This window comes from Herpailurus yagouaroundi, unplaced genomic scaffold, assembly GCF_014898765.1.
Source record: "Herpailurus yagouaroundi ecotype Mexico unplaced genomic scaffold, PumYag 200, whole genome shotgun sequence".
In the NCBI taxonomy this organism is placed as follows: domain Eukaryota; kingdom Metazoa; phylum Chordata; class Mammalia; order Carnivora; family Felidae; genus Herpailurus; species Herpailurus yagouaroundi.
This window is the reverse complement of record NW_024412431.1, coordinates 4,089,386-4,112,417: the sequence shown is the minus strand read 5'-3', so window position 1 is coordinate 4,112,417 and position 23,032 is coordinate 4,089,386. Positions and strand designations below refer to the sequence as shown.

Sequence of the window (23,032 nt, the reverse complement as noted above, 5' to 3'; positions counted from 1 at the left end):
CCGAAGCACTTAGCACTGGGCAGAGCACACAGGGATGTCCATGTAGGTTAGCTGCTACCTTGACTGTAACTGTTATTAGTTGACTCCCTCTCCCCTTTGTATATAAGGATAGTCCCTACCTAGTCTCCCTTTAAAAACTTGAAAGTAAGGGCGCCTGAGTGTCTTAGGTAAGTGTCTGACTCTTGATATTGGCTCAGGTCATGATCTCACAGTTTGTGGGAACAAGCCCAGCCAGGCTCTGCGCTGACAGTGTGGAGCCTGCTTGGGATTCTCTCTCCCTCTTCCCCCTCCCCCCCACCACTGTTTGTTTTTTCTCTCTTAAAAATAAACACTGAAAATTAAGGGGGGGGGGGACCTTAAAAGTAGTTGACCAGGGAATGACTGTCCCTGAAGCCCACCACCTACAGCCCTCCCACAGGCCAATACAGAAAGGCAGAGGGCTCCTGGGCACAGAGAGACAGAAGTCCAAGGTCACACCGCCTGCTGGAGGTGGGGCTGGGTGACACTTAAAACAACTCTGTGATTCTGTCCTTGAGGTTTGCAATTTGGCCTCTCTAGTCCACCAGACACCACTATTCCAGCTAGGGTGGAGGTGGGCACGGTGTCCCTCCCACCCCCTAAGGTTCCATCGCCACACTGAAGATGGCGGCATTCTGAACCCGGCACAAGGTCCGCCACGCTCAAGATGGCGACACACACTCCCGGCGCCGGTTCCGGTTCCGGTTGTTCAGGCTCCGGCGGGATACGCCGAGCACGCTGGGCACAGCCATGGCGGACGGCCCGGTGGCGGAGGTGCTGCTGAGGCAGCTGGCGGCGGCCGATGGCGGCCTGGACAGCGCGGAGCTGGCGGCTAAGCTGGGCGTGGAGCACCAGGCAGTGGTGGGCGCCGTGAAGAGCCTGCAGGCGCTGGGAGAGGTAAGTCGGGCCCGTGATGCCTGGCCTTCTCGCTTTTGTACGTGCAGTCCTCTTGCCTGGAAGGCACTGCTTCTTGGGGAGTCCTTCAGGAGTCCATCCTGGGGTGCGCGGGCAGGGAGTCGGAAACAAGTGAGAGCCCGGGAGCGCTGACGTTCCGTTCGCAGTAAATGTCCATTGAGAGAGAGTTGGCGGGGGCGAGGGGCACGATGGTGGACCAGGAAGAGGCGGTCCCTGCCCTCACGGAGATTGCGATCTAATGAGGGAGACCCTCAGGTGACCTGCAGAGTGATGGAGGAAGCACAGACAACCCAGAGGTGACAGCTGGCCCAGCCTGGGGAGTCAAAGAGAACGTCCTGGAGGAGGTGGCAGCCGAGTCGGGCCTCTGCACTGAGGAGGAAAGCTTCAGGATCAATGGTGGGAACGGGAAACAGGCGTAGAAAGGCATTAGTAGAGCCAAAACTTACAAGGCCTCGTAGGTCTTTATCTCATGGGGGTACTGGGGGAGCTGGAGCCAGTCAGATATATGTGCTGTCTGCATCACTTTGGGGAAGGATTGGCAGGGGCAGGACTGGTGGTGAGGGGAGGAAGGCAGAGGCTGGCACATCCCCAGGGTAGAGGGCATGGTGTCTGGCTGTAGGGAGGCGGGTGGAAGGGAGAGGGGATTCCTGGCAAGGCAGGGGGAGCATGGGATGAAGCCCAGCCTTTTTGACTTGGACAAGTGAAAGGTGATAGAGCCATAAGAGGAGAATCCGAGAGGCCTGTAGGCCCCCCAGGAGGCTGGATCCTCAAGGCTAGGAATCAGAAAATATAACTGGGGTATGTGTTCATTGAACTCATATTCTGTGCCCCACTTTGGTCTCAACTTCATTTATCACCTAGTCCTTGCCATAACCGGAAGATGTTAGCACTGTTACGCCCGCTTTGCAGATGTGACAGTTTCTGAGCACTGGTCAGTAGCTTGATCAGCGTCATGAGAAGGGACAGGCAAACCTGGATTTGAAATTAAGCATTCAGGGGAGCCTGGGTGGCTCAGTCGAACATCTGACTTCGGCACAGGTCATAATCTCCTGGTTCGAGATTTGAGCTCCACATCTGGCTCTGTGCTTACAGCTCAGGGCTTGGACCCTGCTTCGGATTCCGTGTCTCCCTCTCTCTCTCTGCCCCTCCCCAGCTCATGCTATGTCTCTCTCTCAAAAATGAATAAACATTAACAAAATTTTTTTTCTTAATTTTCTTTTTTTTGAACGTTTATTTATTTTTGGGACAGAGAGAGACAGAGCATGAACGGGGGAGGGGCAGAGAGAGAGGGAGACACAGAATCGGAAACAGGCTCCAGGCTCTGAGCCATCAGCCCAGAGCCTGACGCGGGGCTCGAACTCACGGACCGCAAGATCGTGACCTGGCTGAAGTCGGAGGCTTTAACCGAGTGCGCCACCCAGGCGCCCCAACAAAATTTTTAAAAGACAAAGAAATTGAGTATTCAGGCTGCAGATCCTGAGGTTATCAGTGCAGGAAAGGTATCTTGTGGGGTGACAGTACCTTGTTTGATGTGGAATTGACTTGTGCTGGTCACAGAAGGTTAAATAGTGGCTATTTGATGTGGTTCAGTCTAACAGCAGAGATGGTGATAACAATGATAGGAACAGTGGTTAGAATTTATGCAGTGTTTGCTGCTTACTGAATCCGTTACTTGTCAAGAAAACTTCCTGTGGTAGAGCCCATCACACCCTTCTCTTGTTGATAAGAAAACTTGCTCAGGGAAGTTTAACAACTTTCCCAAGTTCACACAGGGAGTGAGGAGCAGAGCTGGGAATTAGAATGAAAAGGGAGCTAAGCCCTATGGGCCCCAGCTGGCCTTGCCCCTCTTTTTTTTTTTTTTTTAATTAAAAAAATTTTTTTTAGCATTTATTTATTTTTGAGACAGGGAGAGACAGCATGAACGGGGCAGGGTCAGAAAGAGAGGGAGACACAGAATCTCAAACAGGCTCCAGGCTCTGAGCTGTCAGCACAGAGCCTGACGTGGGGCTCGAACTCACGGACCGCGAGATCATGACCTGAGCCGAAGTCAGATGCTTAACTGACTGAGCCACCCAGGCGCCCCGACCTTGCCCCTCTTTATACGACCTGGACCCATCCTTACCGTGGAGCTTTGGGTCCCTGTGTGTAATGTGGACACGGGGGCCCTTCTCTGACACTCCGGGCACTGAGATGTGAACACGTCAAATGTGGAGACAAGTCAATTCACCCGGGACCTTAAAAATCTTTCTTGGATTCGAAAGCAATCGAATTTATTTTTTTTGCTAGGTACCATTCTTCGTACTTTACCTCACTCTGGGAGGTGTGAGCCATCTCTCATTATCTGCATGTTACAGAAGGGAAACTGAGGCTCAGCAAGGGGCAGTCACTCAGCTGGGAAGTGGTGCAGCTCGGATGTGAGGCAGGCTTCGGACACTCTGCAAGCCCAGTGCTGTGGTGAGGGCGTGCCTGGCTCTGAACCCTGTCTCTGTGCGCGCCCCCTCCCCCATTTCCCTGCAGATCATTGAGGCTGAGCTACGTTCCACCAAGCGCTGGGAGCTTACCGCTGAGGGTGAGGAGATAGCCCGGGAGGGCAGCCATGAGGCCCGGGTGTTTCGCAGCATCCCCCCGGAGGGCCTGGCCCAGAGCGAGCTTATGGTAAGGGCCTAGGGACAAGGCCCAGGGAGGTGACGGGGTCAGGTGGCCCCATGCTCCACTTACTGTGGCCTTACTCCCCCAGCGACTGCCCAGCGGCAAGGTGGGCTTCAGCAAGGCCATGTCCAACAAGTGGATCCGCGTGGATAAGAGTGCAGCTGATGGGCCCCGTGTGTTCCGAGTGGTGAGTCCCTGCGTACAGGCGGGCAGGTGTGCACATGGGCACCTGGCCCTCACGGTGCCTCACACCTGTCATCATCACGGCAGGTGGACAGCGTGGAGGACGAGGTGCAGCGGCGGCTCCAACTGGTCCAGGGTGGGCAGGCTGAGAAGCTGGGTGAGAAGGAAAGGAGTGAGCTCAGGAAGAGGAAACTGCTGACCGAAGTGTGAGTGGGTGCCCCCTTTCCATCAGCCATCACCTGTGTGGTCCCGGAGGAATGGGGGGAGGGAGCCGTCCTGCCCACACTGGGGCAGTGCTGTCAGTGTCCTCCAAGCTGTGTTTTACCCTATGGTTGTCAAGCACTCATGCCAGGTTCATGCCGCCTCAGGGCCTTCGCTCATGCCACGAGTTCTGCCGAGAACTGTCTCCTCTTAAGCCAAGCTTGGGCATCACACCTGTGCCTGTGTGTCACCTTAAAGAGGCCATCCTGACACCGATCTCTCCCTTTGAGTTCCGTAAAAGCTGCTCGCTTATACTTTCCATTCTGGGTGCCATGTTTATTTCCTTTACGGCTCTGATTTCCGTGTCTGAAATTGATTGAATGCTGGGACCTGCACAGGCTGGGGGCTCTGCTCTCACAGGGCTGATGTACCCTTTGAGCAGGTACCAAGTGGCATAGTGGTTATGAGAACACAGACTGGAGGAGGGCTGCCCAATCCAGGTCCGGGCTCCTGGCACTTACTAGTTGGGTGACCTTTGCCAAGGCATTCGCTCTTTCTGGGCCTCAGGGAGTTCCTCATCTGTAAAATGACCTCTTTTCACAAAGTAGTGGGATGATTGCAGTGGAAGAGAAGAGAGCCTGGCACGGGATAAACCCTTGAGACTTGACCTATTATTCTTACTCAGCTGGGTGCTTAAGTACCTTGAACAGGTCCTGGCACATAGTAGATTTTAGTTAAGTGCTTGTTGAACGAATAAGTGAATGGGCACAGCAATGTAGGTGTGGGCCCAATAAGAGAATTTCCGGTGACGATAAATGTTGGGAAGAAAATAAAGTAGCGCGACTGAGTGGGGAGTGTTGGGGTCAGCCTCAGATAGGAGTTCAAGGGAAGCCTCTGGAAAGAGGTGACAGTGGGCAACCCCTCCTCTCCTCTGGCCTCAGGACCCTGAAGACCTACTGGGTGAGCAAAGGCAGTGCCTTCAGTACCAGCATCTCCAAACAGGAGACAGAGCTGAGCCCAGAGATGATCTCCAGGTAGGGAGTGGCCCCAGGGACTGGGGTAGGTCTGGGAGGGAGGGCAGCCCTCATCAGGCCCCTGTGCCCTGCATCCTCTGACAGCGGCTCCTGGCGGGACCGGCCCTTCAAGCCGTACAATTTCTTGGCCCATGGCGTCCTCCCAGATAGCGGCCACCTGCACCCTCTGCTCAAGGTCCGCACGCAGTTCCGGCAGATCTTCCTGGAGATGGGGTGAGCACAGGGCCGGGGGTGGGGCCGGCCCAGCCACAGGGCGCAGGCCAGACGGTCAGGCTTCATCTCCCTCCAGGTTCACGGAGATGCCGACCGACAACTTCATCGAGAGCTCCTTCTGGAACTTTGATGCACTTTTCCAGCCCCAGCAGCACCCAGCACGTGACCAACACGACACCTTCTTCCTTCGAGGTAGGTGGGGTGGGCGCGAGAGGCGCCGGGCCCGGGCAGAACTTTTTGGAGTGGCATACTTACTTTACGGAATAAACTCCATCCTCGCTGTGGCCCACCGGGCCGCTGTGAGCTGGGCCCGTTGACCTCTGTGACTTCCTCCCACGTCCTGTCCTGCCCACTTCATGGCCCTGGCCCGTGCTGCCAGGCAGCTCTCGGCCAAGGACCATCTTCTCCCAGATCTTCGAGGTGGGCTGCAGCATCAGACCTCTGCTAACGTGTCACCTCACAGAGGCCACCTTGACATGCCTTTGTCCCCCCTAAGGTCAAAACATCCCTCGTCCCTAGTCTCTAAGCTTGCTTCCCATTTTTTTCTTTTTTTCGCAGTGCTTAGTACTGTCTGAAATTGAATGACTTTCCACAGTGATTGTCATCGTCCCGCACAGGAAGGCAGGGGAGGCCACTGAGTTGGGTGCCTGTTACCCGGCCAGGAGCAACAGTGGCATTGCTGTCATAGTTACCATGGCCCCCAAAACTTACTAAGTACTCACCATATGCCAGCCGCTGTTCTAATTTTCCTGCCAATTGTAGGAAGTACCGCTGTTAGCTCTCTTCTATAAATGAGGAAAGTGGGGTTCAGAGAAGGAACATCGCTTGCCAGGGTCACACGGCTTATAAGCGGTGAAGCTGGGATTTGATGTCAGGCTTTTCAGGTGTACCAAAATGATGTTTCTGGAAAGGGATCTTAAGAATTTGCATATTCACACAACAAGTGATTGTTCGGCCTCTCCTGTGTGCCAGGATCTTTATTAAACACCTGGGTTACCGCAGGGCACCTGGGTGGCTCAGTCGGTTGAGCGTCCGACTTCAGCTTAGGTCATGATCTCGAGCTCCGTGGGTTCGGGCCCCGCATCGGGCTCTGTGCTGACAGCTCAGAGCCTGGAGCCTGTTTCAGATTCTGTGTCTCTCTCTCTCTCTCTGACCCTCCCCAGTTCATGCTCTGTCTCTCTCTGTCTCGAAAATAAATAAACGTTAAATAAAATCAAGTTTGTTTAAGTAAAGGCTAAAGGACATAAGGGAGAGAACCATATCTGGGAAGGAAAGTTCCAGGAGAGAATGGCCAGTGCAAAGGCCCTGAGGCTGGAATGTGCCTGGTATGCTGACGTATCAGCTGGGAGGCCCTGTGACTGGAGGGAGTGATCAGTTAGGAAGGAATGGGAGGTGACAGGACTGCATCACCAGACAGCGAGCTTCATCACCTCCCCCCCCCCCCGGGAGACGGAGGGCTCTGGGCAGAGGAGGGATGTGACTGACTCGGATGTTTGCCAGCACCCTCTGGCTGCCGTGGGTGGCGAGGGTGGGAGCTGCACGTGTTGCTGTCTGTCCTCTGTGCAGTGGCTGTTTGAGAAATGCTCCTTGACTGACCAGGTGATGCTCTGTCCTGCCCAGATCCAGCTGAGGCCCTGCAGCTTCCAATGGACTACGTCCATCGGGTCAAGCGGACCCACTCTCAGGGTGGCTACGGCTCACAGGGGTGAGGCGGGCCCAGGGCTTCGGGGTGTCGGGATGGGGGAAGAAGGTCGGGGACCTGAAGGCCACAACGTGGACTTGCCATTTGTCCTCCCGAAGGTACAAGTACAACTGGAAGCTGGAAGAGGCCCGGAAAAACCTGCTGCGCACGCACACCACGTCGGCCAGTGCCCGTGCCCTCTACCGCCTGGCTCAGAAGGTGCTGCTCAGCCTGGGCAGTGGGGGAGGCTGGGGGCTGTCCTACCGGCCTTCTGACCTACTCCCGGGCCTGGCCTGCCTGTCGCCCCCAGAAGCCCTTCACGCCGGCCAAGTACTTCTCCATCGATCGTGTGTTCCGAAACGAGACCCTAGATGCCACACACCTGGCCGAGTTCCACCAGATCGAGGGTGTGGTGGCTGAGCACGGCCTCACCCTAGGCCACCTCATGGGCGTCCTGCGGGAGTTCTTCACGAAGCTGGGTAGGCAGGCGGGGCCACGTGGGCGGTGTTAGTGGGGCCGAGGATGCCACGGCCGCCAGGCTCATCTTCCACTCCTCTGTTCCCCTGCTTCCCCTGCCCAGGTATTACCCAGCTGCGCTTCAAGCCGGCCTACAACCCCTACACGGAGCCCAGCATGGAGGTGTTCAGCTACCACCAAGGTCAGGGTGGAACCTGGTCCCGAGAGGGGGAGGGATGTCTCAGGCTGCCTACGCTCAGCCCGGGTCCCTTTCACTGCCAAGCCCACTCCCAAGCTCACTGCCAGACCCAGCATCATCCACACGATATCTGCCCTGTCCTTCTCCTGTGTCTACAGGCCTGAGGAAGTGGGTGGAAGTCGGGAATTCTGGGATCTTCCGCCCCGAGATGCTGCTGCCCATGGGACTCCCCGAAAACGTGTCAGTCATTGCTTGGGGCCTCTCCCTGGAGCGGTGAGTGTCCAAACCACTCAGGGTGTCTGACTTGACGGGCCCGGGGGCCTGCAGACCTTAGCACCGTCCATCTATTCACTCACTCGATAAGCCTTTAGTGAGCATCTGCTGTATGCTTGGTCCTGTCCTATGAGGATGACAGCACACATCCCTGCCTCTGTGAAGTTAGGGTCGTAGTGCAGTGAAAAGGATGATAATTAGTAAGATACATAAGTAAATCGAACAGGTAAAGTCTGGAGTGTGTCTGAGGCCAGTAAGTGCTGTGGGGAAAATGCAGCAGGGAGGACTAAGGAGACAAGGTTGTCAGGGAAGGCTTCAAGGAAGAGGCGGTATCTGAGCAAAGACTGGAAGTGAATGGAGTAAGCCAGGGGAATACTGGGAAGGGTGTTCAGTCAGCAGGAACAGGCAGTGCAAAGGCCCTGAGGCAGGAATGTGCGTGCTGTGTTTGGAGAACACTGAGAAGGTCGAGGTGGCTGGAGGGAGAGAGTCAGTAGAGTGAGATGAGATGAGGGTGGGAAAGGGGCAGGACACAGGACACGTCAGGGACTTGTGAGCCCTGGGAGCAACTCGAGCTTTTATTCGAAGGAGATGGGAACCGTCGGAGAGGGTCTGATCAGAGGAGAGCGTGACCTGACGTGGTGTTAAAACTGTTTCCTCCCTTCCCCACCCAAAGCCCAACAATGATCAAATACGGCATCAACAACATCCGGGAGCTGGTGGGCCACAAGGTGAACCTGCAGATGGTGTACGACAGCCCCCTGTGCCGCCTAGACGCTGAGCCGGGGCCCCCACGGACACAGGGCACCGCATGACGTGGACCGCCCTGGGATAGCCCGCCTTCCCTGAGCCCCTGCCGTCCAGCCCCTTTGCATCCCTGCCAGTGACCCTCTCGTATTTATGAGGCCTCTGTGAGGCCATCCCCCCGTCCCTGGTAGCTCCTCTTTCCCCATCTGCCCCACGGTCCTAGGGGTGGGGGGTGGGGGCCTGGTAGCAGGTATGATCTATGAAGGGGGGCCCTAGGGAGCCCTGCAGGCCAGCTGCTGGCTAATAAAGTGGGCATTTGTCCTCATATGGTGCCTTTCCTTAGGGATGGAGGAGTGTGAGGAGTCCTTGGTGTGAGGGGTGGTGGGTTGGGGATCCTGGAACCTCAGGAGCCCCTGGCTTGCCTGAGCCTGCTCCATCCCCCTGGGGAGGACTGGCTCCATCAAGCATTTACCCATCACCTGGTGGTGCCAGGCTGTCCTCTAGGTGAATGGAACAGAAGCCCCCTGCCCCGGGCGAGGGGCATTTGGGAGGGGAAGGTCAAGGCAGGTGCCAAGATTCCCCCTGGGAGCCCAGCATGGTGGGGTGACAGGGGCAACTTTAAAACACCGCCCCCTCCCCTCCTCTTTTTTTTAAAGAGCAGTTTCTGGCGCACAGCAAAATTGCGCAGAAAGTACGGAAATTTCCCCGTATACCTTCTGCCCCCATGCATGCACAGCCTCCCTTCTGTCAACATCTTCGCCGCCAGAGGGGTGCATTTGTTAAAATGAATGAACTACACAGTCCCCCACGGTTGGTTCATGGTTTACATTATGGTTCATGCTCGGTGTTGTACATTCTCTGGGTTTGGACAACGTAAGATGATGTGTTTCCATCGCTACGGTATCATGCAGAGTATTTTCACTGCCCTAAAAGTCTTGTGCTCCGCCTGTTCATCCCTCCATCCTCCCCCTCAAAAGTTGCTCTTTTTATGTTAGGAAAACAATTCTCATAAGGGGCACCTGGGTGGCTCAGTGGGTTAAGCGTCTGACTTCAGCTCAGGTCGTGATCTCACTGTTGGTGAGTTCGAGCCCCATGTCGGGCTCTGCTGACAGCTCAGAGCCTGGAGCCTGCTTCGGATTCCGTTGTCTCTCTCTCTCTCTCTCTGCCCCTCCCCTGTTCGAGCTGTCTCTCTCTCAAAAATAAGTGAACATTTAAAAAATTCTCGTAAGGATTTCACGGGGGCTCAGAATAGGGAGATGAGTAGGACAGAGCTTCGTGAGCCCACATTGAACGGTGAGTGGGATCTCTGTTTCTGTGCAGATGTTTTAAAGCAAATCTCAGCCTCCACATTGCTCACCCCACATCTTCAGGGTCAGTGCACTTTGGAAATGTGAACAGTTGTATAACCATGAAGCCGTTGTAAAACCCAAACAGTTGGCAGCTGAGGCCGTGGGCTTCTCCAGTCCCAGGGCCTGTGGGCACCAATCTCCCAAGGGCTACTTGGTCGATTTTTTTTCTTTATTTCAAATTAATTCACTCATACGGAAAAATACTCATTCATGCAACAAATGTGCACCTCCTGAGTCCCAGCAACGTCCTGAGCTGAAGACCGCAAAGCTGATTCAGGTCCCTGCCGTTGGGAGCTGGCGTGGGGGGGCGGGGGCGGGGGGGAAGGGAACACAGGAGACATAAACAGATAAATGCAGAAATGGAGGGAGAGTTGAGGCCACAGAAAAGTGAAGGTGGGTGGGGAAGGTTAAGCATATATAATGTTAAAATTAAGCCTAACAGGCGCCTGGGTGGCTCAGATGGTTGAGCGTCCGACTTCGGCTCAGGTCATGATCTCGCAGTCGGTGAGTTCGAGCCCCGCATCAGGCTCTGTGCTGACAGCTCAGAGCCTGGAGCCTGCTTCGGAATCTGTGTCCCCCTCTCTCTCCGCCCCACCCATGCTTGTGCTCTCACTTTTTCAAAAATGAATAAACATTTAAAAAAAAAAAAAAAAAGCCTAACACCATCTGCCCAGGTTGGATCAAATCGGCACATTGTATTTGTTTTGGGTCTTTCACATTTTAGATCCATGTGCCTAATGGTTTGAAGAGCCTGTGGGCTTGTCCTATCTCCTTTAGCCAGCACCTTGCTGAGATTGCTCCCTCCTAAATTTGGTGTTTTCTCATTCTCCTGTGTTTTTAAGCTTTTGCTATTGTATATTATTTTCACAAAACATGGTTGGACTTTGCTTGTCTTCAGAAGTTACACAGACGCTGCACCATTAAAAAAAAAATTCCAGCAAATTGCGTGTTGCTTTTGTTCCTGGTCAGTGTGTACGTGTTTGTGTGTGCATGCTTAACAGTAAATCTTTGAGATTTTTCTCAGATAATCCTCAAATCTTCAAATCTGGTGCTGCAGGAAGCTACATTTTGCTTACATTGTGGCTTTGCCACAAGATACTAACGTTAGCTGCTTTGTATTAAACTATTGTGTTCCATATGTTTTTCTCTGAATCCCTTACAGTAGTCTGACGTTTTAGATTTTATTGCCTCAGTTACAGGCAAAGATGGATTTTGAGATTGAGTGGCAGTTTTATGCCGCCCCCGCCCCCGCCCCCTCCAGCCCCTCTTGCTGGTAAGAGAGCCCAGATTCAAGCCACGTTCTCCAGAATGTAGGTGTCAAGATGTGTGCCCGTCCTTGTGTGGCAGGAGACAGAGCCCTGCGCAGAATCCCTGCTGCCTCTCCTACCTGGACACTATGCCAGGTGTTTCAGAGAGCAGGTCCACCTTACCAGTGAACTGGAGCAAAATCCTAACCCCTTGCTTCGGCTCCCAGCCCAAACCTGCCCAACATTGATCCCTCACCCACAACCTCTGTTCTCCCTCCCCACTAGGCCTAGCTGCTCAAGCACACTTGAGTTTGCTCCCCTCAGGACCTTTGCACTGCAAACGCCTATTCAAATCCTTTGCCCATTTTTAAGGGGGGGGGGGGGAGGTTGTCGTATTATCCAGTTGTAAGAATTCTTTGTAGATGCTGGCTGTGAGATATGGATACATGTTTTGCAAATATTTTCTCCCCATCTTTGACGCCTCAAGTGTCCGTTATTATTGTTATTACTACCATTGTTCGTAAGGGATGTGGGTCCGAGTCTGTAAAGGCCAGACCCTACCAAGCTTTTAAGAAGCTGACAGTTTTAGAGTGCACAAGTAACTCTGACTCAAGGTGGCACTGCATAAACTTTTTCACTTAAGGCAATGGGTCACAATCAAAGAACAGCAACCGTGAGGCCTTTTTCTTGCAAAGATTTCACGGGACAGCGCGGGTGAAGCGAAACCTAAGCACTAACGCCGAGACAGCTCGATGCCCCCCACCCACAGAGCGCCCAGGATCCTCCCTTCTGGGCACACGCACGCACAGAGACCGCCCCCTCCTCCAGGCGGCGCCCGCTGCGCGCGCAGCCCCTGGGACAGCCCAACCGCCGATTAACGGCCGACTCCGCCCCGCTGCGCGCGCAAGTTCCCAGAAAGAGGCGGAACCAGGCGCGCGTGATGCAGCACGTGCCCGGGGGGCGCGCGAGCCGGAGGGCGGGGCCGGCGCGTGCGCAGAGAGAGTGAAGGAGAAGGCGGGAAAAGACAGGATGGAGCGGCAGGGAGTACGCGGCGTTTGTTGCCTTCGCGTGGGCGGCGGGCGGACAGACTGGGAACGGCCGAGCTCTCGGGCTTCCCTGGGGGACCAGAACCCGGCCGCTTGCCTCCTACCGTCGAGGCCGCGCCTCGCCCGGCCGGGCCCCTTTTTCTTGACTGACTGACCGGGCCCTGACTGACGGACGGGGGCTGTGTGACTGACACGGGCCGGAAGGACAGACTTCCACGCATGGCGCGTGGCAGGAGCAGGGTAGAGAAAGTCTCAGACACCCAGGCGCCGCACCCTTTTCTTTTCTACTTTTTCCCCTGCCTCTTCTCCTTCCTCGAAGGACTCGAGCCAGCACACACCCCAGTTAGGAGCCCGGGGCCCCCAGCGCCCCTCCCGGAGCCCCTGCCCTCACCCCAGCCCGCCCCGGTCTCCCCGCCTCCGTCCTCCGGCGCTCCGGGCGCAGGGCCGTCCCAGCGCACGTCCCCGACCTCGTGGTGCCCGTCCCAGCCCCGCGCATCTCTCCTGGGGGGTCCCCGGCCTTGCGCAGCGGCACACGGAGGTGCCCGGGGTCGAAGGGACGGGAAAGTGGGGGAGGGGGGTCTGACCCCTTCTCGCCTTCCCTCCTCTGGCCTCTCAAGCGCTGGCTGTGTTCCCAGGTGGACCTGCCCCACGTAGAGTGCAAGGACCCGGAGCCACAGCCGCTGGGGGACAGCAAGGAGCGGCAGCAGGACGAGGAGAGCCGCGAAGAGGAAGCCGGTCGGGGGCCAGCCAGGTGAGGAAGCCCCCCCCGCCCCCGGCCCGACGGGGTCCACACCCTTCTCGTTCCCCCCACCCCCCCCACCCCCCGGTTCTTCCGCGAGCCCCTGCCTTTGGGTGTCTGCTTTGGGTGCCTTTGCCCCGCGGAGAGGTCGCGCACCTGCTACGTGCCCGGCATGGTGCAAAGCGCTGGGACACAGCCGGGAGCTGACACTCGCGTGGAGGAGACAGACTGGGGGGGGGGGGGGGGGGGGGGGGGGGGGGGGATGGGGAGAGAGTGCCGGTTCAGATCAGGGAATCGGGGAAGTCTTCGCGGAGGAGGTGACGAGTGAACCCTGAGGGTAGGCAGAACTGTGCGGGAGGAGCCCAAGAGGAAGCTGGTGAGAGAGACAGACAGGTAATGGGATTTCGGGTGTTCGTTGCCCGTGAAAAGGTTTGAAATAGGGGGACACGAGGAGACGACAAGCCGGGCAAGGACTATTGTTAATAAAGCTTTATTGGCACCTAGGCACGCTCGTCCGTGGCTGCTTGTGCCCAGTCGAGTTTTTGCAGCTGAGACCACAGGGCCCCCAAAGCTGAAAAGGTTTACTACCCGGACCTTTATAGAGGTTTGGAGTCCTCTGGGCGAAGGCATTAAAAGTCTCCCTCCGGCTGCCGTATGTGGAGAACAGATCGGCGAGGGCAGGAGTGGAATCTGGGAGACCAGTGAGGAGGGAGTCGGGATCATCCAGGTGCCAGGTGATTCCAACGTGGCCTGGGGTGGATCTGCTGAGGTGACGAGAAGTCGGATTCTGGATATATTTAAGAAGGTGGGGGGACTCCTGGGTGGCTCAGTCGGCTGGGCGTCCGACTTCAGCTCAGGTCACGATCTCACGGTTGGTGGGTTCGAGCCCCGCGTCGGGCTCTGTGCTGACCGCTCAGAGCCTGGAGCCTGTTTCGGATTCTGTGTCTCCCTCTGTCTCTGCCCCTCCCCCGTTCATGCTCTGTCTCTCTCTGTCTCAAAAATAAATAAACGTTAAAAATAAATAAATAAATAAATAGATAGATAGATAGATAAATAAATAAATAAATAAATGAAGGTGGGACGGACAGAAACAGCCAAGGGACTAGCTGCTGGAGCCAAAGAAAGAGCAGCATATCAGGGATGACCCAGACAGCTTTTCTCTCGCACATTTATTTATTCACTACATAAGTTTCTTTATTGAGGGTCTTCTTTGGCCGGACGCTGATGCTGAGCATGCAGCAGTGAACAAATCGGAATTTCTGCCGTCCTGGAGCTTTCTTTCACTCAGCAATATGCACTTAAAGTTCCTCTGTGTCTTCTCATGGCTCGATAGCCCATTTCTTCCCGGTGCTGAATAACACTCCATGGTCTGGATGGACCACAGTTTACGCATCCGCTCACCTGCTGAAGGACGTCTTGGTTGCTTCCACGTTTGGGCAATTCTGAACAAAGCTGCTGTAAACATTCATGTGCAGGTTTTTGAGTGGACCTGAGGTTTCACTTCCTTTTGGGTAAATACCAAGGAGCACAAGTGCTAGATGAGACGATAAGAGTATATTTAGTTTTGTCAGAAACTTCCAAACTCCTTCCAAAGTGGCTATGCCAGCTTATATCCCCGTCATCAATGAGAGAGTGTTCCTGTGGCTTGGCATCCTCTCTAGCATTTGGTGTTGTCGGTATTTTGGATTTTTCACCATTTTAATAAGTGTGAAGTAGTGTCTCCTTGTTGTGTTGACTTACAGTTTCCTGAGGAGATACGAAGTCAAACAGCTTCTCATTTGCATGTTTGTCATCCATATGTCTTTTCTGGTGAGGTGTCCAGATCTTTTGCTCATTCTTTAATCTGGTTGTTTATTTCCTTATTGGTTGGTGTTTTGTTTTGTTTTGTTTTGTTTTGAGAGAGAGAGAGAGAGAAAGTGCAAGCAGGGGAGAGGCAGAGGGAGAGAGGGAATCACAAGCAGGCTACATGCTCCGCGTGAGCCCAGCGTGGGGCTCGATCTCATGATCGTGAGATCATGACCTGAACCAAAATCAAGAGTCACACACTCAACCGACTGAGCCACCCAGGCGCCCCTGTTTCCTTACCGTTTTGAAGAGTTCGTTGTATATTTTAGACCAGTCCTTTCTCAGGCGTGTTTCACAACGATTTTCTCCCAGTTTGTGGCTTGTCCTTTCATTCAGTTTGTTCACTGTGTCTTTTGCAGAGCAGAAGTTTTTCATTTTAATGAAGTCCAACTTACCAATTTTTTTCTGTTGATATTATATCTAAGAAGGTCCTCTAGATTCTTTCCTTTGATCTCTTCCGGAAGTTTTATAGTCTTGTGTTTGACATTCAGGTCTGTGATCTAGTTTTTGTGAAAGTGTGAGATCTGTGTCTAGTTTTTTTTTCCCCCCTACAGCTCTCCAGTTATTTCAACACCATTTGTTGTAAAGACTCCTTTCTCCATTGCATTTTATTTGCTCCTTTGTCAAAGATCAGTTGACTGTATATGTGTGGGTCTATTTCTGGGCTCTCTACTCTGTTCTGTTGATCTATCATCTGTTTGTTCACCGATAGCACACTATCTGGATCACTGCAGCTTTATAGTAAGTTGAGGTCAAGTAGCATCAGTCCTCCGCCTTTGTTCTTCTACTTCAGTATTGTATTGGCTATTCTAGGTCTATTGCTGAGCTGATTTTCTAAAAGACAATAATAATAATAGAAATAATAATGTGATTTCAATTGGTGGCAAGTGCTGTGAAGAAGCAAAATAGGGTAAGGACCAACTAGAGTGATAGGGAGTTTGGAGTAGTCGGGGAAGTTCTCTAAGGAGGTCTCAGGAGAAGAAACAGCCACGAGGCCTCAGGGGCCCATATATGCCAGGCCGAGGATGAAGTCTCTGAGGTAGGAATAAGCTTGGTGTGTTCACAAAACAATGATAAGCCCAGCATATCAGGCGTTGTGATTGGCAGCAGGGATCCCCTGAGTCCACCGGGCGGATGTGTTCATACCCTCCCGGTGCTTCCATCTGACCGAGAGGCAGATGCCGAACAAGCACTGACAAAGAAGAGATTGGGGTGCTGGGAAAGCATTTTCCCCGGGGGCAGCCAGCCCTGAATAGGGAGCCAGAGACAGCGCCTTGAAGAAGCAGCGCTGAATCCAAAGGTAAGGGAGAGTGGATGTTGGGTGGCCATGGGGGTCGGGAGGAGGAGTTTAGAAGAGTTCATGCAAAGCCCCTGTGCGGTTCAGGGAGCGGAAGGCAGGTCAGTGTGGCTTGGTGTGGGTGTGGGTGTGGGTGGGAGTGCAACAGGAACGCCGGAGAGCTTGGCAGACGCCAGGTCACAAGGCATTGTGTCAGCTATGGACTTACTCTGAGGACTTTTTTGGTAATAACTTTATCGAGATGTAATTCACGTGCTTTACAATTCACGAACTTACAATGTACAATTCAGTTGTTTTTAGTATATTCACAGAGCTGTGCAACCATCACCACAGTCAGCTATAACCTTTCCTTCGTCCCAAAAAGAAATCTTGCACCCCTTAACCATCATCCCCTAGTCTCTGCATCTTCCCCAGCCCCCTGGTAACCACTACTTTCTGTTTCTATGAATTTGCTTCTGCTGGACATCTCATATAAATGGAATCCTACACTTATGTGGTCCTTTGTGACTGGTTTCTATCACTGAGCACAGTGTCTTCAGGGTTTATCCATGTATCAGAACTTCATGTCTCTATGTGGCTGAATAATATTCTATATTATGGGATCCACCACATTTTGTTTATCCATTCATTGGTTGATGGACATTTGAGTTGTTTCTGCTTTTTGGTCCTTGTGAGTAATGCTGCTGTGAAGATCCATGTACAAATTTTAGTGTGGACATATATTTTTTCATTTCTCTGGGGTAGGGGAGTTGCTGTGGCAGAGACGCGCCACGTTCTGGTTCCTGTATTCCAAAGACACTGGCTGCGTTGTGGAGAATGGGTGGGAGGGGACATGGGTGGACACGGGGAGACCTCCCCTGGAGGTAGCATCTAGCAGGGCAGATGGAGAGGAACTCTTGAGAGGGTGGCAGGATCATTTAGTGAGGCATGAGGAAGGGGAAGAACCAAGGATGCCTCCCGGCTAGTGTGCTACAAAACAGTGAAAATGCCCGTGTGTCAGGCATTGTGATTGGCACCAGGGACCCTCCTGCTGTGGTGTGCTGGAGCCAGCGCCTCCCAGCTCGAAAGAGCTGGTTCTACACATCTCTTCCCAACATAGCACTTAGTGACTTTTTGTTGGTAGCTTGAAATTGGCTATAGTGGGAGTCTGCACCATGGAAATTGGCAAGCATTACAGATCAGACCTTTTTTTCTCCCCCACAGAGAGCCACTTGCTAAGTGTTTACTAGCACACCGCTTTAGACTGGTTTCCAGCAGGTAGTGGTTTCGGTGGCAGAGGCAAGAACATGGGTTCCATTTTACCCTTATTGAGCTTGAGGTGACTGGGGACATGCATGCGAATGCATCCAGAATACAGCTGGACTTGCTTACCTGGAACTCAGGGTGGGACAAGGGACTGCAGGTGGACTGTGGGTGTCACTGTTTCAGAGGCAGGGGCAGGGTGAGTGAGCTCACCTGGGGAAGGAGTGAGACAAGGCCAGGCTCAGGACAGGACTCTGAGGACTCTGGGTATAAAGCCAGCTTCTCCCCACCTCCCAGATTCCTCAGTTGTAAAGCAGGCTACAGGGTGGGGTGGTTTCTAGATGTGTATTATCAATTCAGGACCAGAAAAAAAAGAAGGAAATGACTGAAGTCATTTGCTTGATAACATCTTCCTGCAAATAGCATGTTTAGACCTGGATTTAAGTGACAAAGAGACTCAGACAATAGCATATCAAAGACTTCATAAGTTCCACAGGAGCTTTGGGCCGAAAAAACAGATGGATTAGAACCGGTGCAAGGGCCAATTAATAGATCAGCAGCAGACACTCAGTGACATGATTAAAATGTGAACACATTTTGGGAGAGAAAAGCAGAATGTGAAGAATGGGTTCAGTAGCTTTGAGTCAAACCTTCCCCCTTCCTGGCTGTACTTCAGCAAACCCTCATTTTGCCCAAGCAGCGGAGATTCTGTTGTGTTCCTCCTTGAATGTTTGATTAGCTTGCCTCCCCTCCTGGGCCTGCCGCCTGCGGTGGTCAGAAGTGGCTGGCGGATTGTTTACTTGTATATCTGTTAGAGGCCACAGAGGGAGGGCCCCGCCAGCGGGCGGCTCTGGCTCAGACGCCTGCCAATCACAGCTTTACCTGGAGCGAACAGATGGTCTCTTTACTTAGACCCATTTCCTCACCGTTCCCAGGCCCCCCGCCAGCGCGGGCCCTACTCGGGAACTGTGTCCTAATCCTCGCAACTGAATTTGGGACTCCTTAGGAGGACAGATCGTAAAAGATGAGCGTGGTAAAGTGTTCACAGCCCCCACCCCGAGTCTCCCCCACTCGACCCCTCTGCGGGCCATGCACACCCAGCCTGCTTTGTTGAACCTACTTCCATTCTCTGGCATCCATCCAGAGTTGGGCAGCAGAAGCAGGCCTGGGAATGGGGGAAGCCAATGAAGAGGACACTGTGCATTTTGTTTATTAAAGTTAATTGGTGAACGCAGGCCCAGGGAAGCCTATGATTCATTAGCATCCCGATTAATATGCAGCTGCTGAGTATTAAGAAAAATGAAATGGAAAGAAGGAAATCCCCAAAGGAGAGGTTGGAAAAAATCAGGAAGCTCTCTGCAGACATCTGATGCAGGCCTTTGTCCCACCACGAAATTTGAATGAGATGAATTCAAGTGATTTTTCACCATTTGCATAGCTGCCATGAAGCCCGCTCCAGCCCCATCCCTCGAGCCTGAGAAAGGAGCGACTTTGAACTGTCAGCAGCTCCAGCAGCTTGTGAGCAATTACATAAAAAGAAGCACCTGTTTTTATTGTTGATTTTAATTTCAGGATCCTTACACTGTCGGGACAAGGCAACTATGGGTACAAGGAAGTTTGTGAGCAGGAATGTTACACCTGGCTCTGGAAGAAGTTCCTTCCTTTAAGCATTCATTGAATATCTGTGTCGCCTTGGGGATGTGCAGAATGCAGTCCCCATCCTGACCGTGCACAGTGTGCTGGAAGGATTGAATGTGTATAAACCATGGGAGTGTTGTGATCAGTAAGTGGAGGTGCTGTGGGTGCAGTAGCAGGAACTCCGAATTGTGAAGTTGTATGAAGGGAAAGTCATTTCAGGCAAAAGCTGATGGGTTTGGTGAAGTTGTTGAAGGTTCCAAATTGCTCAGAGTGGAGGGTAGAAAGGGAAGGTGGCAGCTAGGGCCCTCCCTGGAAGGCCCTGTGTGCCGTGCTAGGGGATGTACTTGATCCCGTGGCAGGTGGGAACTCTCATAAGCTGTCAGGCAGGAGTAGGACATCAAATTGCAGTTCAGAAGGTCCCTAGGGACCAGGTGAGACATGCTAGGTGAATTGCACATGATGGAGACGAAATGATAGATTTGGGAGAGATTAAGGAGTTGGAAAGGAGGGCTTTCTCACAGGATGTGGAGGATCAGAGAGAAGCTGGACTCTAGACTCACTGCTGAGTTTCTGGCATGGGAACTAGGTGGCTTTTGGTGTCATGGGAGGATGTTGATATCAGCGTGCAAATTCGAAGGAGTTTCAGATGCTTCTGGGACAGCTAAGTAGAGAAGGTCTGGAGGTAGTCAGATATGTTGTTGGGAGCTCAGGAGACAGACATGGACCAAGGATAAGCTTGAAGGTTGTGGTAGCTTGAAGATGGATGGTAATGAAAGCCCTTGCTGGCCATTCATTTATTCCATGCCCCTTTACTACTGCTATCATGAAGCGTAGGTGAGTGACACATAGCCCAGTCCTCCCAGAGACTATGGGGGAGAGGCTAAGGTGCAGTCGGTGACACGGTAGGTGCTGTGTGCACGTAACTCAGCCAGAAGAGAGTTTCTAGAAGAGGCAGGACGTAGGTAGGGAAAAGGACTGCCAGGGCATTCCAGCTACAAGGGTGCCTTTGGGGAATGACAGGCTGTGCATTGTGAGGTGGTGGGTTAGCAGGAAAGGCCAATAGGGAGGAGGTTTCAGGGTTCTGGCTTCAGAGCAAGGATGTGAACGATGGTGTAAAGGGAAGAGAGCGGGGCCAGCAACAGAGCCTGGGGATGCCACGTGATGGGAATGGCAAGGAAGGGTGGAGCCAGAAGGTCAAGGGACTTATGGTCTGAGGTATCTTCCAGGTGCCACTGGGGACCTTGGCAGGAGACTCTTCATTTGAGAACTGGGGCAGGAACAAGTGGGCTGAGAAGAGAGTGAGAGGTGAGAAATGTGCTCAGAAAGTGTCAGCAGCTCTTTCTAGAAGAGCTACGTGGCTGTGAAGGGGAGGAAAGAGGAAGGTGGCTGGCCGAGGGATAGCTGGTGTTTGAGGGGAGGGGTATGGGTATGTGTGTTGTTTTAATACGTAAAACTGGAGATGCCATGCCTTGGAAAGGGCCAGCCCAGAAGAGAGATCGAAGGTACAAGAAGAGGGCAAGGTGCAAAGGGGATTGGGATCAGGAGCCTGGCAGAGGCATGGAACCCTTCACTGACTGCCAAGCTGGGAGTTTGGAAAGAGGAAGGGTAGTTGTGGATGCATTTATGGGGGGTGCAGTGGAGGGAGTTATTGGCCTGCACTGTTTCTGTGTCTGCTCAGCCTGAGGGGAAGCAAGTGTGGGATCAGGGACAGGAGAATTATGAAAGTTTGGAATGACTTGAGAGGAATGAGAAGGAGGAGACCAGAGCACAGACAGGATTCCCAGTCCTAAGGACTCCCAGAGGCTCGAGAGCAAGACTCTGCAGGAACCCTGTTCACGGGATCATGATTTCGTCCAGTGTCATTCAAGTTCCTGAGTTTGAGAAAAAATACAGCACTTGGTTACGAGAGTCAGGGTGGAGTTTTGGTGTGGGTGTGACACAGGGCTGAAGGGAAGAGCAACTGAGGCCCCCAGCTGGAGACTGAAGTAATAGAGCCCCTGGTTTAGGCTGAACAGGAGGGCAGTCAGTGCTTGAGGTCTCAGGGAAATCACACGCCAGGTTTTCTTGACCCTGTGTCCCCAACTTCATTACCATCATGCAAAGCATGCCTGTCTTTTTAGGAGCCATCCATTTTGTGTTTTTCACATGCATCCAAATGTTACAAAAGTCTGAATGTTAAAATACCAGTGTGGGGGTGCCTCACAGTCTCAGGGTTGTGAGTTTGAGCCCCATGTTGGGTGTAGAGATTACTTAAGAATAAAATCTTAAGGGGCACCTTAAGTCAGTCAGTTAAGCATCTGACTTTGACACAGGTCATGATCTCATGGTTTGTGCGCTTGAGCCCTGCTTCTCTCTCTCTCTGCCCCTCGTGGGATTCTCTCTCTCTCTCTGCCCCTCACTCACTTGAGTCCTTTCCTCTCCCCCCCCAAATAATAAATTTTCTAAAAATCTTAAAAAATAAGAAAAAAGTGAGTGTCCAAGGTCTGAATTAATCTTCTTTTGCCTCACTTCCCTGAAGGAAAGGAGTAATCGCAAGCTAAGGGGGTCATAAACTCCTTTGGTAAACCTTTGTCCTACAGTAAAATGACTTTTTTTTTTTTTAATTTTTTTTTTCAACGTTTATTTATTTTTGGGACAGAGAGAGACAGAGCATGAACAGGCGAGGGGCAGAGAGAGAGGGAGACACAGAATCAGAAACAGGCTCCAGGCTCTGAGCCATCAGCCCAGAGCCCGACGCGGGGCTCGAACTCACGGACCGCGAGATCGTGACCTGGCTGAAGTCGGACGCTTAACCGACTGCGCCACCCAGGCGCCCCAGTAAAATGACTTTTTATGAGAATGCTCAGGAAGCCTTTAGTTGCTCTGTTGTTTTCTAGTTGACATAAGTCTTTGCTATAGATCATCTGCCTCAGGGACACACTTTCCCATCTTGATAAATGCACTGGCCACACATGTCCTGCCTTGGAGGCTGGTGAACTTGCGTGTTTTGTACAAAGCCAGAGGAGGAAAGAATAGATCAGATGGAAAGTGTCCTTAATTCATTCGACAAACAATGGAAGATTTACTATGTGGTGAGTGCTGGGAATTCAGAGATAAATAGGACACAGCCCTCTGGCGGGGGGTGGGGGGAGGAAGGGATGTGAGCTGTGACAAGCACATGCAGTGATAGAGACAGGCACAGGATCCTGGACACCTTCTCAAAGGAGCATTGGCCTGGGCTAGGCCTCACAGGTCAAGTCAGAGAGTCAGCACAAGCCAATGAGGCAAGAAATGATCTGGCAAAAGGAATACGCAAGGGCCAGGACACAACTGAAGTCTTGGGCCTGGGAACTTTCATGCAGATGAGAGCTCTGGACACCCAGGCTCTTGTGCTCAGGGATTTTACTGTGCTTGTATCCTGAGCCAAATGAAGAGCTTAGCCAGTCAGGAAACCACCAAGAAAAAATAGTTTTATGGGGGAAGCATCCAAAACTCAAGATGTAGTTTTCTAAGGAATCGGTGCCTGGCTTGTGGTCTTGGCTGACCTTATGGTTGCTCGTCACCTGGTGTGTTTAGGAACTGCTCTCTTGGCACCTCTGAGTCTCGGCCATTAAGACCTGGGAGGACCTCAGAGGGTGAAGAAACGGAGGACCCCAGGGGCAGCAGGACGTGGGCTGCGAGTCAGGCCACCTGGGTGCCACACCCAGCTCTGCCACACACTGGCAGAGAAAGTGACATAACCACGCTGAGCCTGTGTCCTCAGCTATGAGGTAGGTAAAGATGAGTGGACCAACCCCAAAGCATGGTCAAGAGGATGCAGCACAGGCATTGAGCTTAGCACAGTGCCTGACAGATGGAAGATGCTTACAGATCAGATAAACCAGAGATGAAGGACAAAAAGAAATGGGGCCCAAAAACAATGATGCAAGTGCCCCTAATCCTGTTTAAAGAAGAGAGAGATTTGGGGCACCTGGGTGGCTCAGTCGGTTAAGCATCCAACTTTAGCTTGGGTCATGATCTCACCGCTCATGAGTTTGAGCCCCATGTTGGGCTCTGTGCTGACAGCTCAGAGCCTGGAGTCTGC

At 52.9% G+C, this 23,032-nt stretch overlaps 2 protein-coding genes across 7 annotated transcripts in view; both read left to right on the top strand.

Moving 5' to 3' along the window:
• The first annotated feature begins 300 nt into the window (after positions 1 to 300).
• On the top strand, positions 301 to 8,891 carry FARSA (phenylalanyl-tRNA synthetase subunit alpha). 2 transcript variants are annotated; one of them, XM_040450071.1, is made up of 13 exons: positions 301 to 915; positions 3,451 to 3,588; positions 3,671 to 3,769; positions 3,853 to 3,971; positions 4,908 to 5,000; positions 5,085 to 5,213; positions 5,290 to 5,405; positions 6,813 to 6,918; positions 7,014 to 7,113; positions 7,205 to 7,373; positions 7,475 to 7,552; positions 7,708 to 7,822; positions 8,496 to 8,891. In XM_040450071.1, the coding sequence occupies exons 1-13, from the start codon at positions 769 to 771 to the stop codon at positions 8,632 to 8,634; spliced, it is 1,548 nt and encodes a 515-aa protein (XP_040306005.1). In that variant the 5' UTR covers positions 301 to 768; the 3' UTR covers positions 8,635 to 8,891. The 2 variants fall into 2 exon arrangements, with proteins under 2 accessions (XP_040306005.1, XP_040306006.1); XM_040450072.1 differs by having other exon boundaries at positions 576 to 915; positions 6,834 to 6,918.
• A 3,192-nt stretch (positions 8,892 to 12,083) lies between these two features.
• SYCE2 (synaptonemal complex central element protein 2) overlaps positions 12,084 to 23,032 on the top strand; it is a 14,808-nt gene continuing 3,859 nt past the window's right edge. For 2 of the 5 annotated variants that reach the window (XM_040450069.1, XM_040450068.1), the window contains exons 1-2: positions 12,084 to 12,206; positions 12,844 to 12,959. In XM_040450069.1, the coding sequence (XP_040306003.1) occupies positions 12,192 to 12,206; positions 12,844 to 12,959 (131 nt within the window). In that variant the 5' untranslated portion in view covers positions 12,084 to 12,191. Of the gene's footprint in view, positions 12,207 to 12,241; positions 12,551 to 12,843; positions 12,960 to 23,032 lie in introns of those variants that run through there. The other 3 variants (XM_040450066.1, XM_040450064.1, XM_040450067.1) reach the window with 3 other exon arrangements.